The sequence below is a fragment of the Phyllostomus discolor genome, chromosome 10 (genome assembly GCF_004126475.2).
Source record: "Phyllostomus discolor isolate MPI-MPIP mPhyDis1 chromosome 10, mPhyDis1.pri.v3, whole genome shotgun sequence".
Taxonomy (NCBI): Eukaryota; Metazoa; Chordata; class Mammalia; order Chiroptera; family Phyllostomidae; genus Phyllostomus; species Phyllostomus discolor.
This window is the reverse complement of record NC_040912.2, coordinates 93,881,923-93,909,401: the sequence shown is the minus strand read 5'-3', so window position 1 is coordinate 93,909,401 and position 27,479 is coordinate 93,881,923. Positions and strand designations below refer to the sequence as shown.

General features: G+C 60.9%; 1 protein-coding gene across 1 annotated transcript in view; it reads right to left on the bottom strand.

The window, feature by feature from the left end:
* LOC114507648 (dipeptidyl aminopeptidase-like protein 6) overlaps window positions 1-27,479 on the bottom strand; it is a 158,400-nt gene that overhangs the window by 42,657 nt on the left and 88,264 nt on the right. The window contains exons 7-8 of the mRNA XM_036010294.1: window positions 13,924-14,044; window positions 441-595 (exon numbers count right to left, since the gene is read on the bottom strand). Coding sequence (XP_035866187.1) covers window positions 441-595; window positions 13,924-14,044 — 276 coding nt within the window. The remainder of the gene's footprint in view (window positions 1-440; window positions 596-13,923; window positions 14,045-27,479) is intronic.

The following is a 27,479-nucleotide window of genomic DNA, read 5'->3' as shown; positions in this document are numbered from 1 at the left end:
GTCCTTGCCGGCGGTTTGTGTCAGCATCGTGGTCTGGGGGGGCCGTTAGACACACTGCTGGCCAGACAATGACCGAGCACAGAACAGCCCGGCACGGACCCAGGGGCCAGGGGCAGGCAGGACCCTGGGGCCTCCCTGGGGCCAAATCCCAAACTCGGAGCGAGGACAGGGTGTCCCGAGGGTGGGCGTGTGACTGCTATCTCCCAGAGTCGCGAGTGGAAGGGAGGTGCTTGTCTTGCTGAGATGAAGCTCAGACCGAAGAGGAACAGCAGTTCAGTTGTTTAAAGCAAGGCACCTGGGCCCAGAAGTTGAACTCAGGTGACGGGGGCTGAGTGTGACGTCACGGGAAGTAACTCGCCCCCCCTGGTGACGGAGCGGCTCCTGACACGTCTGAGAGGGTGACAGCCCCCCACGCGGGGGGACGGCGGGGCGGCGCCTACCTTGGGGTAGTGGTAGGACTTCACGGTGGGGTACACGGCGCCCGTGTAGGTCGGGAGCTCCATGACGGGCACGCGGGAGTCGTTGATGGTGGCGTAGGCGAGCCGCGTGCCATCTGGAGACCACCAGTGCGCGATGTGGGTCTTCAGGACCTCCTCTGGGGGCAAGCAGAGCAGAGAGATGTGACCGGTCAACGCACAGCCGCAGGGGACTCCCGGGGACGCGGTGCCCCTGCAGCCACGAGAGGTCGGTCCCCCAGACCCTGCCCCTGCCCTCCCGCCAGCGGCCCGGGGACCGCCCGGCGCTGACACCAAGCTCAGCACCCTCACCCCTGATCGATTGGGGCCCGACAGCATGGGGGCCGATTTTCTGGAAACCGTTTCTGTTTCGGACACGAATTTGAGCAGTGTGAACCTCCCAAGTGCGCTCTGAGTGAGTCGATACTGTGCTGTTGAGGGCTCTCACTGGGAGATGGTCTGAACAGCAAATCCACTCACGCTGAAGCCGCCACGGCCGGGCCGGCCCCGGGCAGAGCCTGCTGGGCTGGAGGTGCAGTCCCGGAACCCCGCTCAGCCAGCAGGGGGCGCCTGGGGTGCGTGCCTGCTGTGAGCGCACTGTGCATGCACTGGGTGTATACCGTGTGTGCATACTCTGTGTACCCTGTGTGTCTACCGTGTGCACACTGTGTGTATCATGTGTGCACACTATGTGTACACTGAGTACCCACTGCGTGTGTACTGTGTGTGCCACGTGCACACTGTGTGTATCCGGTGTGCCTATCATGTGTGTTCCATGCGTGTGCCGTGTGCCTACTGTGTATACCCTGTGTGCCTACGGTGTGCATACTGTGTGTATCCTGTGTGTATACAATGTGTATTTGAGTAGACGGTGTGCCTGCTGTGCATATATCCTGTGTGTACTGTGTGCGTACTGCACATATCTTGTGTGTGTCACGTGTATACCGTGTGTATACCATGTGCACACCGCATGCATCCTGGGTACGTGCCGTGTGTGTCCTGTGTGTGCACTGTGCACACCGTGTGTGTGCACCGCACGCACACCTCCCTGGGAGGACTGTGTTAGTCACTACCCACAGGTGCACCAGCGCCTCCTCTTCATCAGTGCCTTCCACCGTCACTTATCATCACAGCACGCGTGTCAGCGGGGTGGGGCTACACAGGGGCACAGTCGGGGACTGGGCTGACAGAGCAGAGAGGCTCAAACAGTAATGAATTTGGACCCGAGTGACATGGCAGCCAAGAGGGAGTTAACCGCGCAGCCATCTGGCCTTGTGCCGGTGAGCCCGGGGGGCTGCTCACAGAATGACCCCGCCATCGGGGGACCTGGTAACCGGCTGCCCTTGCTGGTCCAGGGGACCGGGGAAGGGAGGAGGAGCCAATGGCCCGCCCCTCCCCCCAGGGCCCCGGGGCGGGGCCACACGGATGACAGAGCCAAGAAGTACTGCCAATCCATGGGTCATTTTTGGAAGCGATGGCAAAAGTTCTGTTTCTCCTGCAACAAAACAGCCCAAACAAACAACCCACGCTCAAGTCCTCATCGCTTTCTTTTCTTTTTTTAAATCTTCACCTGAGGACATGTTTATGGATTTTTTTTTTTGAGAGAGGAGAGACAGGAAGAGATACATCTATGTGAGAGAGACACATCGATCGGTTGCCTCTCATATGCACCTGGACCAGGGATCGAACCCATGGCCTTTTGGTGAACAGGATGACACTGCAACCCACTGGACCACCCAGCCAGGGCTCCTTTCTGTTTGATAATGAGAGAGCGTTGGCCGGGGTGGTAATGGGAGGGCAGGGCCGACCCAAGACAAACGGTCTACAAAACTAAGGTGCCCCTCCCCGGTGCACAAAAAAGCACTCCACGGTGGGCCCTCCTCCACGCAGGCCGGGAGCAGCGGGACTGTCCCCTCTCCTCCCAAAACTCGCGGGCACAGTGTGTGCGTCCCTGTGTCGGTGACTTCCTCCTCCCTCCTCCCGAAAAGGGCCACCCCCAGCAGGTGTTCTCCGAGAGGAAATGAAAGGGCAGGAAAGGTGGAATGACTTGCGCAAGAGGCAGAGCTAGCGCGTGAAAGGGGCGGGCCTACGGAAAACGCCGGGAAAGGGGACGCCTATCTTTGGTTTCTTCTGGTCTCCGTTCTGTTTAGCTCGTCTCTCGGTCCACCACTGAGCCAATGCCCGCCTCTGCTGTGAGAGCCAGTGGGCGTGGCCAGGAACAGGGGCGGGGCCACGGGGACATCCTTTTCCACAGCCAATCACCCGTCCAACACTGCCCCCTACATGCCCGCGGCCCCGGGTCCAGCGGCCCGGCAGCAGCCTGCCCTGCTGTCGTGGGACCAACCAAACATTGTTTTCAATTCAGTTCCTGAAACGTGTCCATGTACAAAGAGGGGAAAATCCGCCGTTCTACCCTGACCTTGATATTAATTTAATAATCCGCACAGAGATTGGCTTAGTGTCTGAGGCAAAATGTATTATCAACCCCATAATGATTTTTAATTTCCTTAGACAGTTATGCTTTCTTCCTGGTATTTGGCCAAAGCTGATCAGCCCGATAATAGTCACAGGGAAGTTAAAATGGTTGAGATTCTAAAATTAGAATTTTAATTGAAGAATCACTTAACTACCAACTGAGAGATACCGCGGTTTGTATTTATGAAGGTTTTTTTCTTCTTAAAGGGCTGACTTTATTTTGCCCTCCTCTGAAAGTCAGAATTTTTCACCAGAAAGCACAATTATAGCCTTCAAGTGATAGGTAACATTTCCTTTATGCCGTGGTTTTATTTTAACATTTTTTATTTCCCCTTAGGACGCGTTACGGGAAAGGTCGCCGTCATGCGTGTTTTCAGCAGGGAACCCTGACAGAGCGGTCGTCTCCGTGATCAGCCGGAGCTGTTCTGCACAATTACTTCTTAATATCAGGGAAAACATATTTTAAAAATAATGGGTATCAGAAACCATGTGTATCAAATGGGAAATTAGGCTTTAGGGTTTTTTTTTTTTTTTTAAAATCCTCGCCTGAGGTTATGTTTTTATTGATTTTGGAGAGAGAGGAAGGAAGAGAGACAGAGAGAGCGAGAGAGAAACTTGGAGCAGTTGCCTCCTGTGTGTGCCCCAGTCAGGGATTGAACCCGCAACCCAGGTACGCACCGGGACTTGGGATCGAACCCCACAATCTTTTGGTGCATGGGACAATGCTCCAACCAACTGAGCCACCCGGCCAGGGCAGGTTGTTATTGGTGCTTTTCTAAGAGGAAGGTTAATTGACTACCAACTAAGAACAACCTTTGGAACAGTTTCTCTTCTCTGCTGTGTCACATTGTCAATTTTTGTTTGCTCTGTTGTTCCACTTGTACAGCCCCGTCCTGACAGCAGGGGCAGCACCGCCGTTCTGTGTGAAGGAGGCGCACAGCGGCGGGCAGGAGGCGGGGGAGCCACAGGCTGCCTTACTGTTTGGGGGCTGCAGATGGAGACGCAGAAAAAAACAGAGGGCAGAGCCCAGGTGGTCCCCGCGTTCAGGCCTGATGGTCGTCTCTAGCGTCTCCACCCTCTGAATTCCCGGGCTGGTGGCCGTCACCTGGAGCTGGACGAGCTCCGTGGACTGAGTATCAGGCCACAGGGGTGAGGTGGCCGTGCCCAGGACACGAGCTGTACCTGCTCCCCGCTGGGGCCCCTGCGCCCGAGCTGGGTAGCACTTTCTCAAACACGGCTGCACCCGTGAAGCCGAGAGAACAGGGGTGACAGGTGATGACTCATTAAATGTCACCCCCCGCCCTTCCTCTGAGGACAGCCGCCCTGGGGGCTGTCTACTGCCTGAGGTGGGAACTCCTGGAATTAACATGGGGACTCATGACGCAGTGAGCCTCTATCTGCTGGGCCTCACACGCCCGGCGCCCTCCCAGGCACAGGGCGTGGTCTCCGCTTTTACGCCAGAAACAGATGCAGAGGGGACACTGGTGCCACACCGGTGCCTAGGCGGGCATCTGATTACTGAGCAGTGACAAAGGCCCCTAAGCCACCCACGTGTTCCTGCCGTGGGGCTTTAGCAGCCTGACACTGTCGGATGACACCTCAGTTCCCCAGGTGTGTTTACGAGAGGAGGATGCAAGATTCGGCGTCTGGGCGGGGCTGCAGGAGGCAGAGGTGCACCCCTCGATGGGAAGGGGAGTGGGGCCATTTCCAGGGGCGATGTGCCCCAGGGGCCTCCAGCCCTGTAGGACACAGTCAGTCCCTGTGAGCCAGGAGCCGCCCCCACCCATTGGGAAACACGGCCCCGGGGGAAGGCACGCCGCCCGGCACAGTGCAGCATGGTATACAGCAGGCGCTCAGTCCGTGGCTTGAGCTGAACTACACTGAGATGAACAACAGCCAAGGTGGAAGTCCCATGGGCCCGGGACGCTCCTGTCCCCCACGTCTCTCCCTCACCTGGGACATACGTGGTAGCTGACAGGTCTCACGATTCACCTGTGGTCCCTCAGGTGCCCCGGCTGGCTCGGCCCAGATGGCCCATCCCTGTCCCTGGTCCGCCTCAGATCAGAGGGGCACCCTTGATCATGGGCTGCCTTTCAACTTCCAGCCGGAAGTGCTCCCCCAATGCTTCCAAGGCCAGTGGACACGTCAGAACCGCCACGGGTGGTCCAGGGATTGCAAAACATCCCCACCGACCACGCCAATCCAGGGTTTTTGCTGGCTGTACAGACCCTGGCTGTCGCATGGAATCGTCACACCGATCCTGGAGATGTCAGCGTGCCCAGGAGCAGAACCAGGAGCGGAGGCCCAGGGCGCTGGACACTGGCTCGCAGGAAGTGTGGGAGCCTTGCCGTGACTCCGGGCGTGACGTCCCGCCCACCCCGGCTTTGAGGAGCGGTGGACTGGACGCCCTGGCCAGGAGGCCGGTCCCTGACGGGGAAGCCCAGGCCGGAGGGCAGAGCCAGGCGCGGTCCTCCGGACTCCGGGTTCGAGGCCGCGCCCAGGACAGGGAGGGCGCGGCCAACCACAACCCAGACCTCAGCCGGTTTCCCGGGACGCTTCGCACAGTCTGGCAGCCCAGGCGACTGTTGACGGCTCCCTCCGCCTGAGTCACACCCGTACCGCCAACTGTCGTCTTGTAACGAGGCCAGACACACGTCAAAACAGAACGCAGGCGGGGAGCCCGGCCGTGGTGAGCGTGGGACGCGATGGCCCCGTGGCTGCTGCCCGCCAGCGAGAGCCTGCCCCCCGCGCCCCCCGCGCCCCCCGCGCTGGGCCTACTGAAGACAAAGCACCCCGAGAAGTCACATCCCGCACAGTCGCAAAAGGCATAAATAACGTGCTGGATAGATCTGCATGCAGAAATAAATGGCCTCCTTCTAAATACAGAAAATCCGATTTATTCTCAGGCGCATCTGCTGCCTTTTTTCCAGCCGCTACCTATTTTGCCCGAGGTGCCGAGAACAGAATTACATGGAGGGGGTGAGGTGGCGCTGAAAGAGAACGGGGCGCGCGTGCCGCCCGAAGCACGTGGAGCGGCTCGCTGGTGACGCCGGCAGCCCGCTGGCCAATCAGCGCGCTGTGATTTGCATCTCATTTTCATCAGAGACCTGCCGGTGTCTGCAGAGCCTCACCTGAGCGCTCGAAGCACGCAACCCCGTGGCGGCCACCAGGGGGCAGCATCCGCCCTGCACTGCTGGCTAGGTGGGAGTGCCCTGGGGTCGAGGGGGTGGGGTCCTTCCTTCCACCCCTGCTAGCGCGCTGGGACAGATTGTCCTTGTGGCCCCCGGCTGCTGCTGCTCCGGGGCAGTTTCTGCACACACTCACCCTGCTGACTTCATCCTGCTGTTCTCCTTTGTCGTCATACTGGGTGGGGGGAGGGGTGGGGGAGAGGGAAGGTGACAAACACGTGTCTCTGTGGCTTTTCAAGACGCCGCATTTTCAAGACGCCGCTTCTGCAGGGTGGGCAGCCCACGGCCCTTGACGGGGCCCAGGTAGGACATGCGGGTGGGTCCCCAAGAGTCCACCTGCCCCTCCCTCAAAGGCAACTGGGCCGTGCGTCATTCGGGAGGATGGGGCCCCTCGTCCTTCTCCTACTCGGAGGACAGGGTTTCAAGACTCCAGCAAAGCCACGGACGACGGAGACTTTGGGGGCAGCAAACGTCAGCTCCTGGGACTTGGGTTTCAGCGGGAGTTTGAGCAGCGTGGCTGGAGCCTACCTTTTTCTGTGTCTGTGCCCCGTCTCCCTCTCTGTCTCTGTGTTTCTCTCTCTCTCTCTCTCTCTCTCTCTCACACACACACACACACACACACCCTCCCCATTGCTGCCTGAGCACCCCCCCCCGCCCCTGCTCGGTTCCTCCTTCCCATGCAGCCCTCACTGAACAGGGCCCACAAAGGCCACCGCCCCTGTCTCCCCCGCAGAGGAAAGGTCCCTGTTACATAGTTTCCAATTCCCCTTCCCACCTAGTTTCCACCGAAGGATGATTTTTTCCTGGCTCGGTTCAATGCTACAATGAAACCAAAGGCCTTCAGAGCCCACACAGAGAGGGGGCCCAGTCCCCACCCCCGTCCTGGAGGTAGAACGGCTGTGACTGAGCGGGGACAGCGGACGAACCAAAGGCAAGAAGACCTGGACGCCCCCAAAATTCAGCCATAACCACGCATGACGATTCCGCCCTCATTTCTGGCCTTACTGTTTCCAATGGGCCATAAATAGCCTGTTACGCTCCTGGAAGAGCCCAAAGAAACTTTGTCTGGCTCAGCGATGCCGGGCAGTTTGGGGCCCACTGAGTGTTTCGGGGAGAGGCGGCCGATGGCCGAGATCTGTTCTTCCCTCCACACATCCCACGGGCGCCCAACCCCCGCCCACTCCTCCTCAGTGCCGGGGCCGGCGGACGGGAAGGAGGCCAGGGGCGTGGAGTGTCCACCAACGCGGGCGGCCACAAGCCCACCTCCCGTGTCCTGGGAGGGAGGTCCAGGATGTGCCCAGCCTTCCCGTGTGTGGTGACGTGGGGGGAGACACGGATTTCCTCATCGGCAGCATTCCCACGGAGACTGGCCGTGAGCGGCAGAAATGGGGGGAGAGACGGGGAACCTGCATTGGCGGAGTCTGTAGAGACGGAAACTTGGGGGCAGAGACTGTTTACGGAATTAGCTCTCTAATTAGTGAGTGGACGGTGGCTTGGTTTCCTCATCTCCGTGCGCGAAGGCATCCTTCTGCCGCCAGTGTCTCAGCCGTGGGGAAGGCGTGGGGACAGTTGGGATCTGGACAGCTGTCCCCTGATTTATATAAACTGCTCGAAGGCAGGCCCAGATCCTAAAGCGTCTGGTTCCCGGGGAGCACGGCCCCGCTGTGGGGCACCGGGGCACGGTCCTCGCCCGGTGGCACGAGGAAGACCCGTTCCCCCCGGAGTCTCGGCTCCCAGTGGGGGTGCTCCCCGGGGGAGGGAGGGCCCACGTCCTCCCTCCCGCCTCCTTCCCCCAACCAGGTCCCTCGTTGCGTTCCCAGGGCAAGGGACGGATGCAGGGCGCTCAGCAGGGACTTGAATATTGTCCCCGAAGGAAGGAGGGCTGCCTGGGTCACGGCCACGTCTTGGGTCTCCTTTCCTACGGGACAGATTCTGTCACAGGCATGTCCCTGCTGCACCTGCTGTTGGTCTAGAGGTGTGGGCACAGGGATCTGGGGGGACCCGCCGGGTTGTGGGTGAGGAGTAGGAACCTCAGGACGGGAGAGAGGGAGGTGGGATGGGACCCGGACTGGCACGGCCGGGCCCAGGAGAGAGCCGAAAGGAACAAGGGTGCTGGGTGGACAAGGAGCTGACCCAGACACAGGGGTGTCCACCCGCGGCCTGTGGGCAGCCCCGGATGGCTGTGAATGCCGCTGGACAGAAAATCGTACATTCTCTGAAAACATTATGAGGTTGTTTGTGATTATGTGTCGCCATGTATTGAATGGGTGGCCCAAGACAACTCCTCTTCCAGTGTGGCCCAGGGGCGCCACAAGGCTGGACCCCCCTGAAGTTTCCGGGAGCCCCGGCGGTCTCGTCCTGAGGGCCAGAAAGAGCCCACGTCTGCCCGGCCGTGGCCTGCGGCGACCCCCCCCCCCCGCGGCTGGGCGCCTTCACGGGAAGCTCTGCTTAAAACCCCAGCGCTTTACAGCTCTGGGCCCCCATGGCTGTTTGGGTTCTCTTCCTAAATCCAGCGCCAGGCTCACTGATTCCCGCCAGAAGAGCAGGGTGCCAGCGGGAGCTTTTTCTAACCAGAGCTGGACGGTCCCCTCTGTTTGGGGCACCGGCAGCCACCGGGCAGCTCCCGGGCCCGGGAGTCTGGTGCGTGTTGGGCGGCTGACCTCGCTCGGCCTCAGGTGGGTGGCTGGGCATGGGGACGATGGACGCGTGGACGAAGCGGTGGGCGCAGGGCCTGGGCTCTGGGACATGCCTGGGGCCCAGCCACATGCTCGTGGGGTTGAGTCTGACCTTGGCCAGCGGGGGAGTCCCGTCAGGACCCCCCAACCCGGCAGCGTCCCCATGGCCTTCCCCCGGCAGCGCCCCCACGGTGAGCCAAGAGCCTGAAACCTAGCTCCGTGAATCGTCATCCCCTCACGGTCCTCGTTCCCAGAAGCAGCGTGGGGCCCGGCCTCCGTGGTTCCAAGTTCCAGCCGCTGTGGCTGGGGCCAGGAAGGGGCCGAGCTGTCTCTGCCCCCCTGCACCTCCCCGGCCGCCCTCAGCCCAGAGCACAGCGGGGCTCACCCCGCCCCCCGCCCATGGCAGAGAAAGGCAGGGAAAGGGGGTGACAGAGGGAGACGCCGAGAGGGCCAGCAGGGGGCGGAGAGCAGGGGGCCGGCACCCCAGGCTACCTCCTCCCCAGCGCACACCCCCTGGGTGCGTGTGTTTAGGGGGGGGAGGAGATGAAGCGACACTCCGTGCTGTGCCCCCCAGACCCCCTGCCGGGGGTGCAGCTGGGGCCCTTTCCTCCTGCCCACCCGCCAGGTAAACGTGAGGCCAAGGAAAGACTTCATTACAGAGTCGTCCGCGTGGGCCCCGACTCCCCGCGGGCGGTCTCTCTGTGTGCTCGGCGCCCTGACATTTAAACACGGAAAGGTCAGGGAAGGAGGAGGGGACTCCGAGTGACCTAGTTCCTCCAGGCCAGGGTTTCAGACGGGGGGGGGCAGGGGAAGGGCCCAAAGAGGGGGCAGACAGGGTTAGGGGCCCAAAGGCAAAGGCTGGGGTGAGCGTCTGAGTCTCCAAGGAAGCCGGTCCCCCTCGGCTCAGGCAAGAAGCCCGCCTCCCTCCCTCCCTTCCTCGGTGCTAACCAACCTCTCAGCACCCGGCTCCGAGGTCTGCAGCCCTTACCCCGTTTGTCCTGCACAGCAGCTCCCGAAGGAATGACAGCGGTCAGCGGTGGGGACGGTGAACAGAGGACAGAGAGGCCTGGGGCTGGGACCCCAGGGAGCAGAGGGCACTGGGGAGCGTGGTGGTGGGGGAGGGGGGTGCTGCAGGGAACGGGAGGGGTGCTGGGAAGATGGGGCCGGCAGACAAGGTGACCGGCCGGGCCCCGAGGAATGGGCCTGTCCTCACGGGCTCTCCCCTCTGGTCACGGTGCATAGACGCTGCCCGCCTGGGCGGCCAGGCACCTGAGAGCCTGGGTGACCATCGCCGCTGCCCACTTCCCAGCCGAGCATCGTCCCCGGGTCCCCCAGCCCTTCCAAGTGGCTCTGGTCTCTGGGCCAGCCCAGGTGGGAGGCCGGCTGAGGTCGCGTCTGCACTGAGCCAGATGCCAAGGAAACAGGTTTCGAGCCGCTGTCTCCAGCCCGGAGGGCTCCAGGCCCCACAAACGCCCTCCCAAGGTCGCGCCCGCCCTCTCGGGAGGTGGGGCCATGGGGACGCTGCGTGTCCACACTAGGGGAAGGACGTGCTTCTCAAGGGACCCCACGGGTCTCCGGCTGTCACGACGCATCCCTGGGTGACGAGAGGCGTTTTGGGTCACGCTCCTCACCTCACCGCTCTGGCCAGAGAGGTGCAGCTGGCAGGTAGCTCGGCGCGGAAACATTAAGGACGGTCTCGCGATCAGAAAATGGAGGCCCCAGACTCCGTGCTCTCCCGCTCTGCTCCGCACGCGGAGGAGGACGGCGACGCGACGGAGAGAGCGCAGACCGCGGGCCGCAGCAGGAGGAGGCCGCCGACTCCGTGACCCCGGGAACCACGGCCCTTCCGCGGGCACGCGGGCGGCTCTGCCTCTCCTCCCCCGCGCCCCGCAGATCAGGGGCCTGGCAAACGCGCGCACCCCGGCAGGGTCCTCGGAGTTCTGAGAGCCCCCCGTGCCGGCTGCTGGTAGTTTCCGGGGAACCCCGAAGCAGCGGTGGGTGCTCACGCAACAGTCTTTACACGCCGATACTACAACCAACATTCTACCTAACGGCAGGGCGCTCGTTGGGAGGACGCAAGTGAAGATGAAGCATTTTGCCTGACAACGTCGGCGTGAGGTCGCCCTGAGCCGGGGGGGTGGGGGGGGTGGGGACGGGAGGGGACGCGGGGGGGGGGGACCAGAGACCCGCGGGCTGGGTCCGGCCTCAGTGGTAACTGGGGGGATTTTCCTGCGTGGGAACCTGGTCACAGGCCGGACCCTCGGGCAGCCCGACGCCTCCTAGCGCCTTCTCTCCCTTGGCCCTCGGTCTTCCGAGACGTTCGGTACGTTTAAGATCCTTTCTGGGACACGAAACATCCATAGAGCGGCCACAGCAGCGGTTCCGCGTCCGTCTCGGGGTGTCCGCTCTGAAAGAGCGCCCCCCCCCCCGCGAGCCAGGCCCTGCGCACGCCCATTCGGGCTATTCTTCTTCCTGATACTTTTTCTTGCATTTTCCTTTTTTTTTTTTTAAGGGGGTGTCTGGAAAGGAAACTAAGCCACAGACGAGAGACAGGCAATCTTTAAAGTTTACCTGCCCACGAGTGAGGAAGGAACCAAGTTTCCCTGGGGGCCCCCGGCCACAGAAGCCCAGGTGCCAGCGGGGCACAGGGCCTCCGGGGGTACTGGCACCGAGTCTGACGCGGCCACGTCGGCTGTGATGGATGTGAACCATTCGGGCGCCGCTCTCGCCCCCCCCCCCCCCCCCGCACGATTTCCCGTACACGCCTCCCTGACAAATTTCCTTTCAACGGGTCTTTAAAGCTAAGGCTAAAGCTAGAGCTTGATGTGCCTTGCCAAGCAATGCGCTTTGTATTTTACGAGGGAGATACTAGAAAAGATACTTCAAATCCCCGGCTGACGGAGTTTTAAAGGAGATCAGTCCCAGCGTGGGGCCAGGATCTTGCAGCCGGAACTCCCAGCCCTTTCTCTGAGGGGCGTTTGGGGGGGACAGTATCTGCCACTGACCACTCGGGCACTCGGGGCCGCCACTCACGGGGCGGTGAGGCCACAGCGGACAGTGGTCAGTGTCCACTTCATTCCAGCGATCCAGGGATGCCCTCCCGAGGGGCGCGGGGTTATGGGCAGTCAGGTCTCACGGTCCAGCCTCCTGGGGCCCAGCAGGCAACTCTGGGACCGGAACCCTGGGTGCACGCCCTGAGCCGCAGCGGCCACGTCAGGACAGACTTGGCGCTCTCAGTGGACCCCGGCGGGGGGGGGGCAGCCTGGAAGGGGCCGGCGTGCCTGCCGGGAGACAAGCCCAGTGGAGGTCAGGAGGGGGGTGGCTTCGGGAAGGGGCCGAGGGTGGGGGTGGGCTGACGGGAAAGGGGCCCGGGTGGTGTGCTGGGGTGTCGGCTGCCTTGTGTCTGACGGGGCCGGGGCTCCTGGGATTGTGTCCCTGCAGCCGCGCGTCCTGGCCTGTGCCACCGCCGTCCCGTCGCTGAAACTGGAGGCCCCGTTGGGGGACCCCGTGTCTCGGTGTGTTCAGCGGCCCCCCCCCCCCCCCCCCGTGGGAGATAAGGCTCAGGGGCCGCAGCAGGCACCTGTGCTGGGGGATCCCGCACTGTGGGGTGCACTGCCCGGGGTCGAGGGGCACTTTCTGGGCCGAGAACGCCCGGAGCGTCGCCCCCTGGCCGCCCTCGGCCCAGGCTGGCCCCGTGACTGCGCGGCCCCAGGCGGGCCGGGCTGAGGCCACCGGCGAGGAGCACAGGCTGGCGGGTTCACGTCGGGACCCCTGGGAAGGGCGTAGCCCTGGACCTGACCAACACTGGTCCCCAGGACACGCCCCCTAGCCTTGCGTGAGCGTGGGCGGACCACCCGAGCTCCCAGTGCCTCCGCCAGCTCACGCCCAGGATGCTCACCTCCCAGAACGCTGTCCCGAGGGGGGGGGGGCATGGGGGGGACTGAAGGTCGGCGTCGCCCAGAACCCACGCGGAACCCTCAGTCCCCGCGAGGCCGGTGTCTGGAGGTGGGGCCTTCGCAGGCGGGATGAGAGCGCCTACGAGGGTGCATGAGACCAGGACGGGCTCTCTCGCTCTCTCCCCCCACCCTGTGAGAGCACAGGTCCTCGGGCCGGGAGAGAGCGCTCCCCAGACCCCCACGGCCGGCGGGACGAAGAGAAGTCGTGTGTGTGTGTGTGTGTGTGTGTAAGGCCACCCGGCCTGGTGCAGCGTCCGTCTGCTGCACGGGGACCGAGACAGGCAGTCACGTGAGGGGACAGACACCCAGGCCCAGTGCTCAGCCCGGAGCCTGGCCTGGCACAGCCAGCGCCACGTGACGGTGATGGTCTCATTGGCGTGGAGGTGTGTTAGAAATGTTAACAGCAGCCCTGGCCGGTGTGGCTCAGTGGATGGAGCGCTGGCCTGTGAACCAAAGGGTCGCCGGTTCGATTCCCAGTCAGGGCACATGCCTGTGTTTTGGGCCAGGTCCCCAGTAGGGGGCACTGAAGAGTCAACTACACACGGATGTTTCTCTCCCTTTCTTCCTCCCTCCCTTCCCCTTTCTCTAAAAATAAAATAAATAAAACCTTTAAACAAGTTAAAAAAAAGAAATGTTAAGAGCAGAGAACCTCCCTCGGATGTTTAGTATCTAATAATGCCCACAGCTGGCGCCCAGGGGCGCGGAAGGACACTGCAGAGCAGGAAGTGTCCACCAGGGTGAGGCCGCGCGACGGCGCCTCACTGGGACTGGCTCCCTCCGGAGCTGTAACCTCTCCTTCCTTTCCCAGCCTTCCCACCTGGAGCCAGAACCAGGCGTCCTACCTCCTGGTGTGAGAGTCCCACACCTGGGCACAGTCTAGGGTCCCCACGAGTCACCTCCCGGTCCAGTGCGCCTCCCCGACAGCCCCTCGAGCCCCTGAGTGCGAGGGCTCGGCGCTGCAGGGCCCAGCGCACCTGGCTGCCAGGTGAGCGCTCAGCCCGCTCCCTGAGGCCCAGCAGGACCCTTCTCCTGCAGCAGCACCTCGGGAAGCCCGAGCGGAGCTTGTGTTGCAGCGACAGGAAAAGATGACACGCCCATCACCCCCCAGCAGGGGGCCGCGGTGACCATGGCGACCGCGCGGGCCCGCCCCTGCCGCCCGGCCGCCGCCGCTCACCTTCGTACAGCCAGTCGCTGAGGCCGTTGTGGATGACGCCCTCCTTGCCCGTGGAGACCACGCGGATGGCCTGCTTCCCGACGTGCGCGCAGTAGTAGATGTTGTTCTCGAAGATGAATATCTGGGTCGGGGGAGAGAAAGCGCGCCGTGTTAACCGGGAGCGTGGCTACCCGCAGGGGGCGCTCCGGAGTCCAAAAACCGGCCGCGAGCGCCCTGCGTTCTCCTGGCGCACGTACTTGACAGGACCGGACAAGGGGCGCGGTGTGGGGGGGTGCCTGTGGGCTCGCCCACGGCAGACAGAACCCGCATTTCAGGCTCGTCGGAGACTCGAGCCCCACGGGGGACTCCACGCAGTTCCCCCACGTCATCATTTACCAGGACGGGACGATTTTGAGTGCTTCCACGTCACATGCGTTGACTGTGTTAGCGACCCTGTTTCCCCTTAGCAGTGAAGAGCGGTGGGCTGAGCCCGAGGTTCTTTCATTCAATGCTCATTACAGTTCATTTAGAGGCCCCTGCTCTGTGCACAGTGGCAAAGGGGGTGAGACACGTCCCACGCTTTTATTCCACTTGCAACAAGGACAAACGAGCAGGAGAACGGCTCCGTGGGGACGGGTGGGGGCTCCAGGAAGGTCAGTTGGGTCTCCCCGGCTCAGGCCGAGGGGTTCCCCGAGAGCACGACGGGGAAAAGAGGGTTTCGTTGTGCAGAAACAGACCCGATGCAAAACGCGTCCCCCTGAACCACTTCTAAGTGCCCGGCGCACCTTGCCACGCGGCCACCCCCACTGCCGTCCCCAGACCTGGGTCCCCGTCCCCAAAGGCAACCCCGTCTCCATGAAACGCTCACACCCCCCCCCCCCCCGCCTCCCCAGCTCCCGGCAACCGCCGCTCTGCCCCCGTCTCTGCAAACGTCAGGACGGCGGGGACCTCCTCCTGTACAGGGAACCCCACCGCTCGGTCCGTCTGTGACCGGCTCCTTCCCCTTCACGGCCACAGGGGGCCTCCCCGCTGCGGCAGGCGCCCGAGTTCGGGGAAGGTGATTCTAAGCTTGGTGCTGAGTGAGGGCGGGGCCCAGAGGGGGGCTGGGACGCCGGGTCCCGCACAAGGGAGGTCTGTAGGGAAGGGCGGAGGCAGGGACGCCCCGACCGGGGTGAGAGGAAGGGCTGGAACGGAAGGCGGGGAGTGCCCGTCTCCGGAGCAGCGGGGAGCCCTCGCCAGGGGCGTGGGAAGGGGCACCAGTGGGTGAGGCTCGAGTCTGCACGGGGAGGGCCGGCAGGTGTCGGCCAGGCCCCGTCCTCAGACGGCTGAGCGGGACCGCCAGCCAGGATGGCGGGCAGGTCACCGCCCGAGGGACCACGGGTGCTTGTCTTCCTCCGACCGGCTCATCCCACTCAGCACAACAGCCTCCAGGTCCCTCCACACCGTCACAAAAGGCAAACGATCCTTTTTTATGGCCGCATAGTATTCCACTGTCTCCCCCCCACAGCCTTTTTGTCCACTCACCGGCCGACGGGCCCGTGGGTGGGTTCCAGATCTGGCGGTTGTAACTGACACTGCAACGGACACAGGGGAGCTGGGGTTCTTTGGAAGTCGTGCTCCGGGTTCCTCCAGACAGGTTCCCAGCGGTGGGAGTGCTGGCTCGTAAAGGGGACCCATTTTTAATTTTTTGAGGTGTCCCCACACTGCTTCCCACAGGGGCTGCAGCAGCCTGCACCCCCCCACCCGTGCCGGAGGGCGCCCCGTTCTCCCCGTCCCGAGAGCGGGGAGCCGCACGGTCCAGGAAGTGGCGGGATAGTGGCACTTCCTACTGAAGGTACAAGGGGGCAGTCTCCCCAGGCCGCGCCGTCGGTGGGCTGGACCTGCAGGGGCCGCCGGGTGCCGGTTCCGCTCAGGCCTCCCGGAGCGAAACGTGTTCGCGTTACCCCGAAATGATGGGCCGGAACCCCTCCGGGCACCAGGGCAGCTCCTCATTTGATTCCAGTAGCTGTTCTGATGAGTTTGCCTGAGGGGAAGATGTCTGACAAAACCTGAACTTCTTTCATGCGCTCTAAGCCTGCAATAAGTTTTTGAATCCAATGAGGCGGCAGCAATTAATCTAACGAGGAAGAAAAGCACGCTGTGCCGGATGTTACTTCTGTTCTCACCTGGGCTTTCTCTCTAGCGGGAGGGGGCGGAGGCTGGGGGGGGGGCGCTGTGAGGACTGTGTTTGCTTTGAAGCTGTTTTACGTTTCCCTTCGGTCTGGGTAGAAGGTGCTGGAAGCTGTTGTGTCCTGAGGTCACACAACGCCAAGCCCCGGAGGGAAGAAGTCCCGGGGGGCTGGGCCTCGGCCGGCTCCCGTATCGGGGCGAGTGGCTGGGTTTTATCCGCGGCTCCGCACACTGGTGGCGCGGCGTCTGATCAGTGCAGTAGCTTTCACCTGCCCAGGTGAGGGTGAGGCGGGTGACCTCTGGGGGAGACCACGCCCCGCCCCGCCCCTTGTCCTGCTGACCTGGAATGTGAGGACGGCAGGTCCTCTCGGGTCATGAATTTCTTTCCTTACTGAGCTGGTCGGGGTGGCCGTGGGTAACGAGATTATGCAGGTTTCAGGTGTGCCGTTCCGCAACACATTGTCTGAATACTGTGCTGTGTGTTCGCCCCCCGAGTCACGTCTCCTTCCATCACTGTTTGTCCCCCCACTCGCCCCCTTTCCCTCTGGTCCTCACCACGCTGTGGTCTGGGTCTAGGAGTCATGTTTCTTCCCCTAATCCCCTCACTCACCCAGCCCCCCCCCCCAACAGCTGTCAGTCCGTCCTCCGGCTCTGTGGTCTGTTTCCATTTTGTTTATCAGTTTATTTGCTCGTTAGATTCCACACTTGAGGGAAATCATGTGGAGCGTGTCGTGTCTTTCTCTGGTGGGCTTACTTCCCTTCTTCTTGGTTCACCACGACGAACCCTGTCCCTCACCTGCAGGTGTGGTCGTCCGGCCTCGTCTCCTTGCAGGAGGAGGCGGGCCGGCCCCTGTGGAGAGCAATGTCAGCGCACCCGTCGCCCCGAGCCGCACGCCGATGCCAAGCAGAGATTTCTCGAACCGCCAACCAAACGCCCTGGCACCATGCGCTGATGTCTGCTTCGCCGTTTTTACCAGACACACCCCATCCTCATTAGTCCGATTTTTTTATGAGCACCGTGACGAAACATGCTCACACATTCATGGATACAGAACGCTCTGTGAAAGTTCAATTAGTTGCAGTTCTTTGGAGAAATGCGAACCTGCGGTTAAACAGGCTTTTCTGGGTTAATTGTCTAATTAAGGAAAAGATCCTTTTCAATTTTGGTCTGTATTCGGGGGCTCCTCCCCTGACTTATTAACTGGAACGGCGCAGGCCACACGCAGTGCGTGCCGGCGGAGGGCCTTGCCCCGCCTCCGCTCATCGACGTAACGGCTCCTCTTCTCGCCCGGGGTGGATCGGTGTTCTCGCCGGAAAGGGGGCTGGGTCAAGTTTGCCCCATTCTGCACGGCCGTCTTCCTCGATGGTTGATGTGTGTTTCTGAGTATCGCACCCTTCCCTCCGGTAGGGTGGAGAAAGACTGGACCGATATGTAACATGTTAGGTAGCTGGGGTGTGACCGATCAAGGCTTTCTTCGACTCTTCTGGGAATCTGAAAAGCTAATACAAGTTCAACGAACTCAGCAGGAATCCATGTTTGTGGCCCCGACTTTGTGTGTGTGTGCGCGTGTGTGAATTACGTGCTCATTTACACCCTCAGTATTTCTAGAAGTGGTTCAGAGCAGATGGCAGAGCACCCACCACGTGCTCGCAGGTAGGGGGTCACAGCGAGGCTCCGAGAGGCACGCCTGGCGAAGCGGGGTGCCTCTTCTCAGGAGCCAGAGTGGGGGGACTGTTGCTACCATAGGGGGCAACTCTGCTTCTCCTTCTGCAAAATCAAGGTCGCCAGGGAAGCCCACGGGATAGCTTGGTGCCTGACAAGAAGCTGGGCACGCAGCTCAGGGTGGAAGGATGACGCGGCAGGGACACGGGACTGGCAGCAGAAGCCGAAATTCTAGTTGCGACGACCAGCTGCCCAGGCTGGAGCGGGCCTGGCTGCACGGCACCCCCTTCTCCCGGCACCACCGGGCCGGCGGGTGGATCTCCGGGGTTTCCTCTGCCCTCCACGTCCTGGCATCCGAACGTCTCGTGAATATTTAGATCAGGACGTGACCTTCCGTGAATTAATTCCTGGTGCTGTGGACACACTTGTTTTCAAAAGAAAAACTGTGGGTCAGGAGGCGGAACCGAATATCCACCGTGGGCCCGACACGTGGCTCTCCAGGAGAAGATAGATTCTTCAGTTATCATGCTGTCCTGGTTTCTGGCTTTTCCTCATCTTGCAGACACAGCTGGGTGGCAGGGGCTGGTCATTACTATTGCTATTCCTTCGTTTTCTGCCGCTTCTGTGGGATGACCCGTGTCCTGACCAGGCACAACTGGGCTGACACTTTGTAGCAAGAATGACAGATCTTGTCACATATTGCACACAGTGTAATGGAAAGGGAGGATCACGGGGGAGCCTGTCTCTGACCAGAGGTCCCGCGGTGGTCAGAAGTCAGGTGTTTCTAAGGCAACCGGGAGCACGCTTGTTCTAGGCCATTCTAACCCTACAGGAAAGACCACCCAGGGTGTCCGAACGTTTGGCGTCTCTGGGCCACACTGGAAGAGGAAGAATTGTCTTGGGACTCACATTCAGTACATTGCGACACATAATCCCCCAAAACAATCTCATAACGTCTTAAGTAGATTTACGATTTTGTGCTGGGCCGCATCCCCAGCCACCCCGGGAGGCGTGCAGGCCTCGGGGTGGACACGCCTGGTGCACGGAGCTAACGCACCGACAAAACACGGAACACGGAAATCCCGCCGCTGAATCTTGCAACCCGGTCGACGTTTCTTTTAGGAGACAGGCGGAGAAGCAAAGTGCTGACGGATGCCAACAGCGGGAATTCCCAATCTCACTGGAGTGAAGTTGCTACAGGGTAACTATGGAAAGAGATGCATCCCCACACTGAGGGGAGGATGCAGCAAAAAGCTTCAGGTGCCGGGAAAACAAAGGGGCGGCTTGAGATCGCGCAAGCCGTTTGGCCGACCCTGAGTGGGGGCAGGATGGCAGGAGGCCCCTCGCTCTGACTCTGTGTCATTGCCATCGCTGCAGAGTAGCAGTGGGAAAAGTGAAAAAGCCACCGCCTGCCCTGGGCGGGTGGGTCAGCGGGTTGGAGCGTCGTCCTGTGCACTGAAAGGCTGTGAGTTCGATCCCTGGTCAGGGCACATGCAGGAGGCAGCCTGTCCATGTTTCTCTCTCAACATCAAGTTCTCTCTCTCTCTCTCCCTAAGACCGATAAGTGTATCCTCAGACGAGGACAAAAAAAAATGCCACCACCCCACAGACCACACAACGCACAAAATAACACCAGTAAAACAACCTTCCTTGTATTCTATTTCCTTCCAGATGCGTGGGCGCTCGCGTGTTGTTGGTAAGGCACAAAATCTCGTTCTTAATACACTGGGGTCATCAGACCGACACGGTTGCGCACACGGCTTTAAAGTCCACACCAGAAGTGCATTTGCACGCACCTGAGACACGCCCTTCAGGAGGCGGAACAGCATTTACTCATTCACACGGCTCCCGCTTGAGAACAAACCCTTGCTGCTTTCACAGCCGTCAGAGCCTCCTCCTCCGTGCATCTTTGGACAGCGATCTTGGCCTGCACCTCCGACGTCTGCCCGGGACAGTCCCACGAGTGGACACCCCGCGTCATGTCCACTGTGCAGTGGAACTCTCCCCCGGAAACCCACGTGGTCTGATTAGCCACCGTCACCGCAATCGGTGCGATTAAAGAGTCCACGGCAGCAACGAGCGAAGGACCTGAACAGGCACGCCCTGCGCCCGCTGCCCGCCCCCCAAGGGACAGTCTCCTGGAGAGTGGAGACCCGCCCTTGGGTTCCCCTCTGTGCCCCATCGGAGCCTCGCAGACACGCACTGTGAGCACCAGTTGGTTCGCACACTCGCACCCACAGCTGCAAAAATAAAGACGGCCTGTTGAGGGCGCACTAGCTTCCCACGCATGGATAGATGCTTTGTATGTTCCGGTTGCTGGTTCCTGCTCAATGTTATTTGATGGTGGCCAAAGGCTGTTCCGGGTACTTTCTTTTCTTTCTTTTTTTTTAAATAAATGATTTATTTATTTACTTTTAGAGAGAGGAAGGGAGGGAGAGAGAGAAACATCAATGTGTAGTTGCCTCTTGAGCGCCCCCACTGGGGACATGGCCTGCAATCCAGGCATGCGCCCTGACTGGGAATTGAACCGGCGACCCTTGGGTTCACAGGCCGGTGCTCAATTCCCTGAGCCAGGGCTGAGCACTTTCCACATGCTGATTTCCTGAGCCCACTGGGATGAGTGTGACTAGGAATTGTTACCCCACTCCAGTGGCGGGGAATCCAGGGCTCTGAGATGTCACACTTGCCACGACGAGGCACCGTGTGAGTTCCAGAGCCGGGACTGGCCCCTCACCGTCCCGACACCACGAAAAGGGAGGTGTTAGCCCTGTTTTACCAAAACGAAACGCAGGCTCAGAAAAGCCACGCTTTGACCCGGGGTCACAGAGCAGCTGGGAGGTGGGGGACACACCATGCGGCTTATCCCACGAGGACAGTGACTGCCCAAGGAGCCTGCAGCCGCGGCGGCCCTGGGACTCGGCGAGAGACGCGCATTCCCAGGTCCCACGCTGGGCTGGGCGCGAGCAGGGCCCCCAGGAGTCCGACACACACAGAGACCCACGAACACCCGCTGCGCGACCAGAAGCGGCGTTGAGCAGGCTGACGGGTGGGAACAGACGCGGCTGGGCCTTCACAAGGGGGGGGGGAGGGGGGGCGGTGTGAACACAACGCGCGGACTCGGGCCTGAAAACCCCCTAAAAACGCGGAGGCCGTCAGGCCGGTCACCGCCTGGCAGACGCCGTCCGCCCGAGGCGCGCCCGCAGCCGCACACCCCCGCCCGCTGCGGTGAACGCCCCGCCCCCTCCACGCCAAAGGGGCGAACGGACTTCCCAGTGTCTTCCTGCGGGAAGGGGTGACCCCCGGCGGGAGTTTCTGGGCGTCGCCGAAGGAGGTCAGAACCACGAGATCTTAGGGCCCCCCCTTCTCCCCATCCCTCAAGACAGACTCGCTTCCAGCGACCGCGTCTCCAGAGTGGCGCCCGGTATGCGATGTGTCGCGGTGCTCGGTCCGGGTTCATCAAAGCCAGCGACGCCCTCCCGGGACCGGCCGGCTCATCCCATGCAGGCACCCCGCCGGGGACACGTGCGGGGGCGGGTCTCAGACTTGGGGTGTCAGACTCCGTCCGTCTCCAAGGTGACAGGTCAAACAGTCCCCGGCTCTCCGGCCACTGGGGGCGCATGACCTGGTCTGTAGCTTATCCCAGGCCCTCGAAGCTTCTGTCTCCTTGGGCTCTTCCTCTCTTTCTCTCTCCAGCCGGCTGCTCTCATTAGCACCTCGCCGGAGGGTGAGCGGAGAAATAACGGGGCATCCAGCTCAGGGGTCTGCGACCTTTGGCACTTGCGTCCTGAGGCCGTGGCCACATGCAGGCTAGACTGTGAAGCTCAGAGGTTATTCCTGCTACCGTCCACTCCCCCTCCGTGTCCTGCCCTTTTCTGAAATGTCCACACCGAGCCAGTACACGGTCAGCGGACCCAGAACAAATCCGGGGAATTCACGGGAAAGACATCATGGGCCTTATTAATTCACGGAAAAGAATAGATGTACTGTTAAATACATGTTAATTTAATCAACCGTGGGATGTAATTAAATTGATGCTGATTTAAGTAACGAGGCAATTGAATTATATCAGCAAAATAAATTTTCATCGTGGCATTAGAAATCTATGTATTTTTTTTTAACTGATCAAGCCTGGCGCTGGGGAGGAGGCCGTCAGAACGAGCGATAAGGGACGGACCACGATGTGCACGGGCAGCTCAAGAGAACGGAAGGGTGTTCAGGTTTTTTGGCCCTTCCACAAGAGGAGCTGTTGAGGGCTGAGGCTGGAACATTCTAAATAGTGCGGAGGTCCGACAGGAAAACGGTGAGCTCGATATTCGAGAATCCAGTCAAGGAAAGGTTACGTAACCACTCAAAAAGCACGTGCACAACAAGAGTTTAATGGCCTGAGACGTATCAGTAAGCAGGGAGGTTGGGATACGAAGCTGATTGTTAAAACGATAAAAAAGGGCAAACTCAAACGCCAGGAGTAACGGTTTCTGCATACTGGGGGTGCCGGTGCGATCGTAAGACGTTTCCTTTCCTGTTTTCTGGGTTTTTGTTTAACTTTCTATGTTCTGTAGTATTTCTACCATGTATTTCAAACCATTCAAAAAGAAAAAGAAATCAGATATCTAAAGTGAGCCTGGCACCCGAATTAGGGATTGGGGATGAGGTACTGAACACACCTCCATCCTGCCCGGTGGGGCACCACGTGGCGCGGGAGGGGACCTGGAAGCCAGCCGGCGTGGACCACACGAGACCGGTGCCCACGGAGCCATGGGGCGCTGCCACGGAAGGTGTGGGTCCCAACCGGGGAGCCCCGGAGGGGTGTCTGACTCGGACACGCCCCCTTTTGTAATTGGCGACCTTATGGTCTCCCCATCGCTGCCTCTGTCTGCGGGCGGGTCCCCGGGTGGACAGTGATTCCTCTCCAGAGCGACAGCCCACAGTCCCCAGACGTGGGGAAGACGCAGGGCACCCAGCCCTGGGGCGCTGAGGGGTCCTCGATGGTGAAGGGCCCCAGCTGGGCCCCGAGTCCCCTCTGCCGGAGCGGCCCCATGTCCCCCCCACCGCCTCCCTGCGGGAGGAAGCCCGGGGACCCCGGGTGCTGCCCTCCATCCCAGGGCCGGGGTCGGAGGGGCCAGATGGGGAGTGAGGGCGCCTGAGTGGGCAGCATGGCCCTCCACGTGGCGCTGGGGCGCGGGGCCAGCTGGGGACACATGATCTGGCCCTGGCCCTCGGGCATAGCCCTGGCCGCTGCCAGTCACACGTCCTGAGGTGTCGGGTCACTTGAACCTCCCCAGAGAGGCGGCTTGGGGCTCGGGCAGCCTGGACCTGACGCAACCTGAGCAGCCCGAGACCGACACCCTTGTCCACTGGGGACCGAGGGTGGCCTGGGCGACGCCCTCGGGAAGAGCTCGGTTCTTGGGGGACAGGCACCCCATGTCCAGTCCAGTTCCCTTTTGTCCCTGAACACCACACCCGGAGCCTTCGGGGGCCACCCACTCCAGCCCCCACTCCGTGAGGCTCAGTGACCAGAGCGTCAGGAGCCTTCTGGAACCCGGTGTCCCATTCTCCCTGCTGGCCCTGAGGGTGGCATCCTGCCCGGGCCCCTTCCGAGCCCCCGTGTCTGAGACGCCACCAGAGCCTCTGCAGGTTCGGCCCCGTGGACGAGCAGACCCCTGACCCCAGGCCCCCTCTTCCTCCATGATCGTCAGGGTGCGCGTCCTGTCTGCTCACACCCAGGCACGGCCACCGTTCCGTCATTCAAGGATGTCGACACGGCCTCGCAAACACCACTTGGATCCTCCGGGGAGCCCGCCGTGGGCGCTGCTCCCACCCCAGGTGCAGAGGCGGTGAGCCATCTGCCCGCGGGGGCGGCTCGGGCCTGGGCCCTGGCCCCCGGCCCCGCCCAGCATGCCCTGCGGCCGTGGGCCTGACCCTGTGAGCCACGCCGGGCCGGCGCCGCCGCCCCCCCCCCCCCCATCTGCCCGGCTGGCTGGGCCAAGTGAGGACACCTCGGCAGGGAACGTGTGACGGCACGGTTTAATGTATGCAGGCAGACCTGCTGCTGCGCTGGGTAATTAGCACTTCTGAAAAAATCAGCGCCCTCCACAATTCCAGCAAACTAACAGCGTTAATTAAGAAGGCAAAGGCTCGAACTCCTCATCCTGTCAGGAGACTTCTAGCTGCCTGCGTGAGGTCACCTTGTGTCATGGAGGTGTGGCTTGGAGAGACCTAGGGGAAGGGACCTCGGGGGGTGGGGGGGGCTTCCCTCCAGGCCCTGGGCGCTCCTTGCTCTCAGGGGACTGGCTGCTCCCAAACAGCTGGACCACAATTTCCACTCGACGGAGGAGCGACTGCCTTCCAGATCTCTCCTTAGGAGCCAAGGTACCGCCTCGAATCCTTGAGAGAGACCTCCTGAGAGGCAGAGAGTGGCCGTGAGTGGGAAACCAGGAGGCGAGAAGAGAGTTCTTGAGTGAAAGTGCCACTCCACCTGAGAGAAGGGGAGAAGGAGGGTGGGTTAACGAGCTTTCCAGGCCCCAAACGAACCCCGGATCCACAGGCGGGTGCATCTGAGAATCTGCAGCTCCCCCTGAAGTCACAGGAGTCACGATTGGAAAGCCCAGGTTCTCAAAGCGCCCCCCCGACCCTCCCAAGGATCTCGGTCTCGGTCCTCCTTCACCCCGGGCTGTTACTAAGCGACTTCTCCCCAAACACATCTGTTCCGCCCAAGAGGGCAAAACCTACGAGAAAAGGGAGGAGGAAGGGGAATCGTGGAGACTCCCAAACTGACACGTCCCCGTTACTTCTTACGTGGCCACTCCGACGTGGTTTGATTGTGTCTGCTTCCTCAGATTCTCCCAATCGGCATGCAGAACAGGGCTCTCAATCACGCCCGCGTTACGGATGGGGGTGTTGACTCAGAAGGTTCAAGGTCAGAAAAAAGCTACCGGGGTTGTCTGGCTCCAGAAATCTATGGTTTTCCATTTTGTAATTTTTCTCACCGTGTGAGCAGAAAGTACGATCTCTTGGCCCAGACTCAGGATATTATTAGCTTTCTCCTTCCTCGGCAGCAGCCAAGGGCGGGCACCGACACTGGTGGCAAGGGGGAGAGCCGGCTGCCGGGGGGTTGTTGTTTCAGGGACCTCGGCAGCATCCTGGAGGCCTTGCCACTCCCTGTGCAGCGGGGGAAACCGAGGCTCAGGCCTCATTAGCGTGTGCGGTCCCACGGGGCACAGGGCCGGGTGTGCCCACTGGGGTGGGTCCTCCCCCGAGTGGGAAAGGGCTGCCAGCCGCCCCCCGCCTGCAGGGTTGCCTGTGGAGCTAGAGCATCATTGCTCCTTTTATGTTACTAAAAACAAGACAAAACAAAACAAAACAAAACGGAAACAAACAAAAACCCCCAAACAATACAATTCCCTTCCCTGGCTGGGTGGCTCAGCTGGTTGGAGCACCATCTCACGCACCGAAAGTGTCTGGGATCATTTTCCTGCCAGCGTGCATTGGTGAGGCAACCAGACGATTGATGCTTCTCTCTCTCTCCGAGTATATAAGAGTAAGGGACACAGCCCCGGTTGGAGTAGCTCAGTGGATTGAGCACCGGCTGCGAACCAAAGCATCGCAGGTTTGATTCCCAGTCAGGGCACATTCCTGGGTTGCAGGCCATGACCCCCAGCAACCGCACATTGATGTTTCTCTCTCTCTATCTCCCTCCATTCCTTCTCTAAAAATAAATAAATAAAAATCTTTAAAAAATTACTAAAATGATCTGAAATTAAACAAACAAACAAACAAACAAACAAACAAACATATCCTTGGGTAAGGACGCTTTTAAATAAAAAGTATCCCTTTTCACGTAAACAGGGGTCACTGGGGAGGGACAATCGGTATCGCTGGTCTCCATGGAACTCCCGCCGCCCCGGCCGGGACAGGGCGGCGGGCACAGAGCCGGCAGCCGTGAAATGCAACCACCGCCAGTCGTCCCGCCAGGTCTGCGGCCTTTCTGGCCCGAGGCTCGCGCTCCTTCCCCCTCTCTGTCGCGGAGGGAGAGGGGCGGGGTCGGGGGCCCTCAGACTGTCCCCCCCCCCCCCCCCCCCCGGCCTGGACGCCAGCGTCTGAAGGAGAGCCGGCCGCGGAGGACTTTGGGGACTGCGCCCTTCAATTCCTCTCCGTGCGTACCACCTGCCCGGGCGCACGGACGGAGCCCGCCCTCTCTCTCTCTCCCTCTCTCTCTCTCTCTCTCTCTCTCTCTCCTCTCTCTCTCTCTCTCTCTCTCTTATTCTTTTCGCATCGCTCTGGTGTATGGGTTGTCCTTGGGAACAGATGACGTCACTCCATTTACAGCATTCGGTTTTTAGTAGTGGCTGCAAACTAGCCTTTTAAAATTTTTCCCTACATGGGGCGTGGGTCGAGGCAGCGGTGGCCGGCGGACGGAAGGCGCGCAAACGCTGCGGAGTGAATCCGGCTTCAGATGATCCTCACCGCGGGGAAGAGACCGCAGAACGTGAAAGCAGGGTTTTCTTCCGTCCCCAACACCGCCCCTGTTTGCAAACCAGGTTATAAGGAGCCCAAAGGCAGCCGCGCGGGAGACACGCGCACAGGGCTTCCTGCAGGGTGGCAGGCGGAGAGGAAGGCCAGTCCGCCTCTGCGCTCCTTCTGAGGGGTGGGGGCGGTCGGAGGTAACTAGTCCCGGCTGGTAGGACCCTTTCCCGCCTCCCCAGAGGTTGGGCTGGCTCCACCTGGGGGCCGTGATGGTGCCTTGGTCCCTCGGACACCCTCCACCTTTGTCTTCTATTCCTGGCGGAGAACAGCTCCTGACAGTCAGGGTGAAGACCTGTGACGCGCACAGGTCCAGTGTGGCGTGAACGCCCCCAGGGCAGGAGGCGCGTGTCTCTGTGAGGGTTTATCACCTGTGCGCCAGAGCCGCACTGGTGGCCCCTCTGGGGAGGAACTCCAGATGCTCGCGAGAGAAACATTGATGGAAGGGAGAAGCATCCGTCGGTTGCTTCCCATAGGCGCCCAGACTGGGGATCGAACCTGCAACCTAGGCATGTGCTCTGGCTGGGAATTGAACCCCTAACTTGTTGGTGTGCAGAACGATGCTCCAACCAACTGAGCCACCCGGCCAGGGCTCAGTGTTCATTTCGATGGACGTCTGATGCATCCATCAGACATGACGTATTCTACACCGTCCGGGTGACTGTCTCATAGCCGAGCCCTGTGACCGAATTGTGCTTCCCGAGTTTACTCGGACGAGGCCTTGGTGCCAGGAGGTCCCACGTAGGTGCCTGCGGGCCAGTGAGACCAGACAGTGAGTTTGACAATGGAGACAGCACCCTCCAGTCTGGCAGAGTGACAGTGAGACCAGGCTTCTGTGTCAGTCCACAGAAGGCTTCTCAGGAGGTCAAGGACCGGGACCTCGTGGGCAGTGGAGCCAGCACCACGCACAGGCGGCAGCCTTGCCGGCGCCCTCCACGAGCTGTGACCGCCACGGGGTCCGTGCCGCCCAGCGCTGCACGTGGGCAGAGCGGCCCCTCAATCGGCGGGTTTGTAGAATCGCTGAAGGTAATTATACTTGTTTTTCTAAGGCATACAAATGTATACTGAGTCTTGGGTTTGTTTCCATTTAGGTGACATTTTAATAAAGTGGCTTAAGTCAAATTCAATAATGTGATTTGCCACATTAGTAGGTCGGTTTTACTCAGGAACACAGGTGCAAAAATCCTAACAAACATTAGTTTTTAAATGCAACACAATGTGTGTA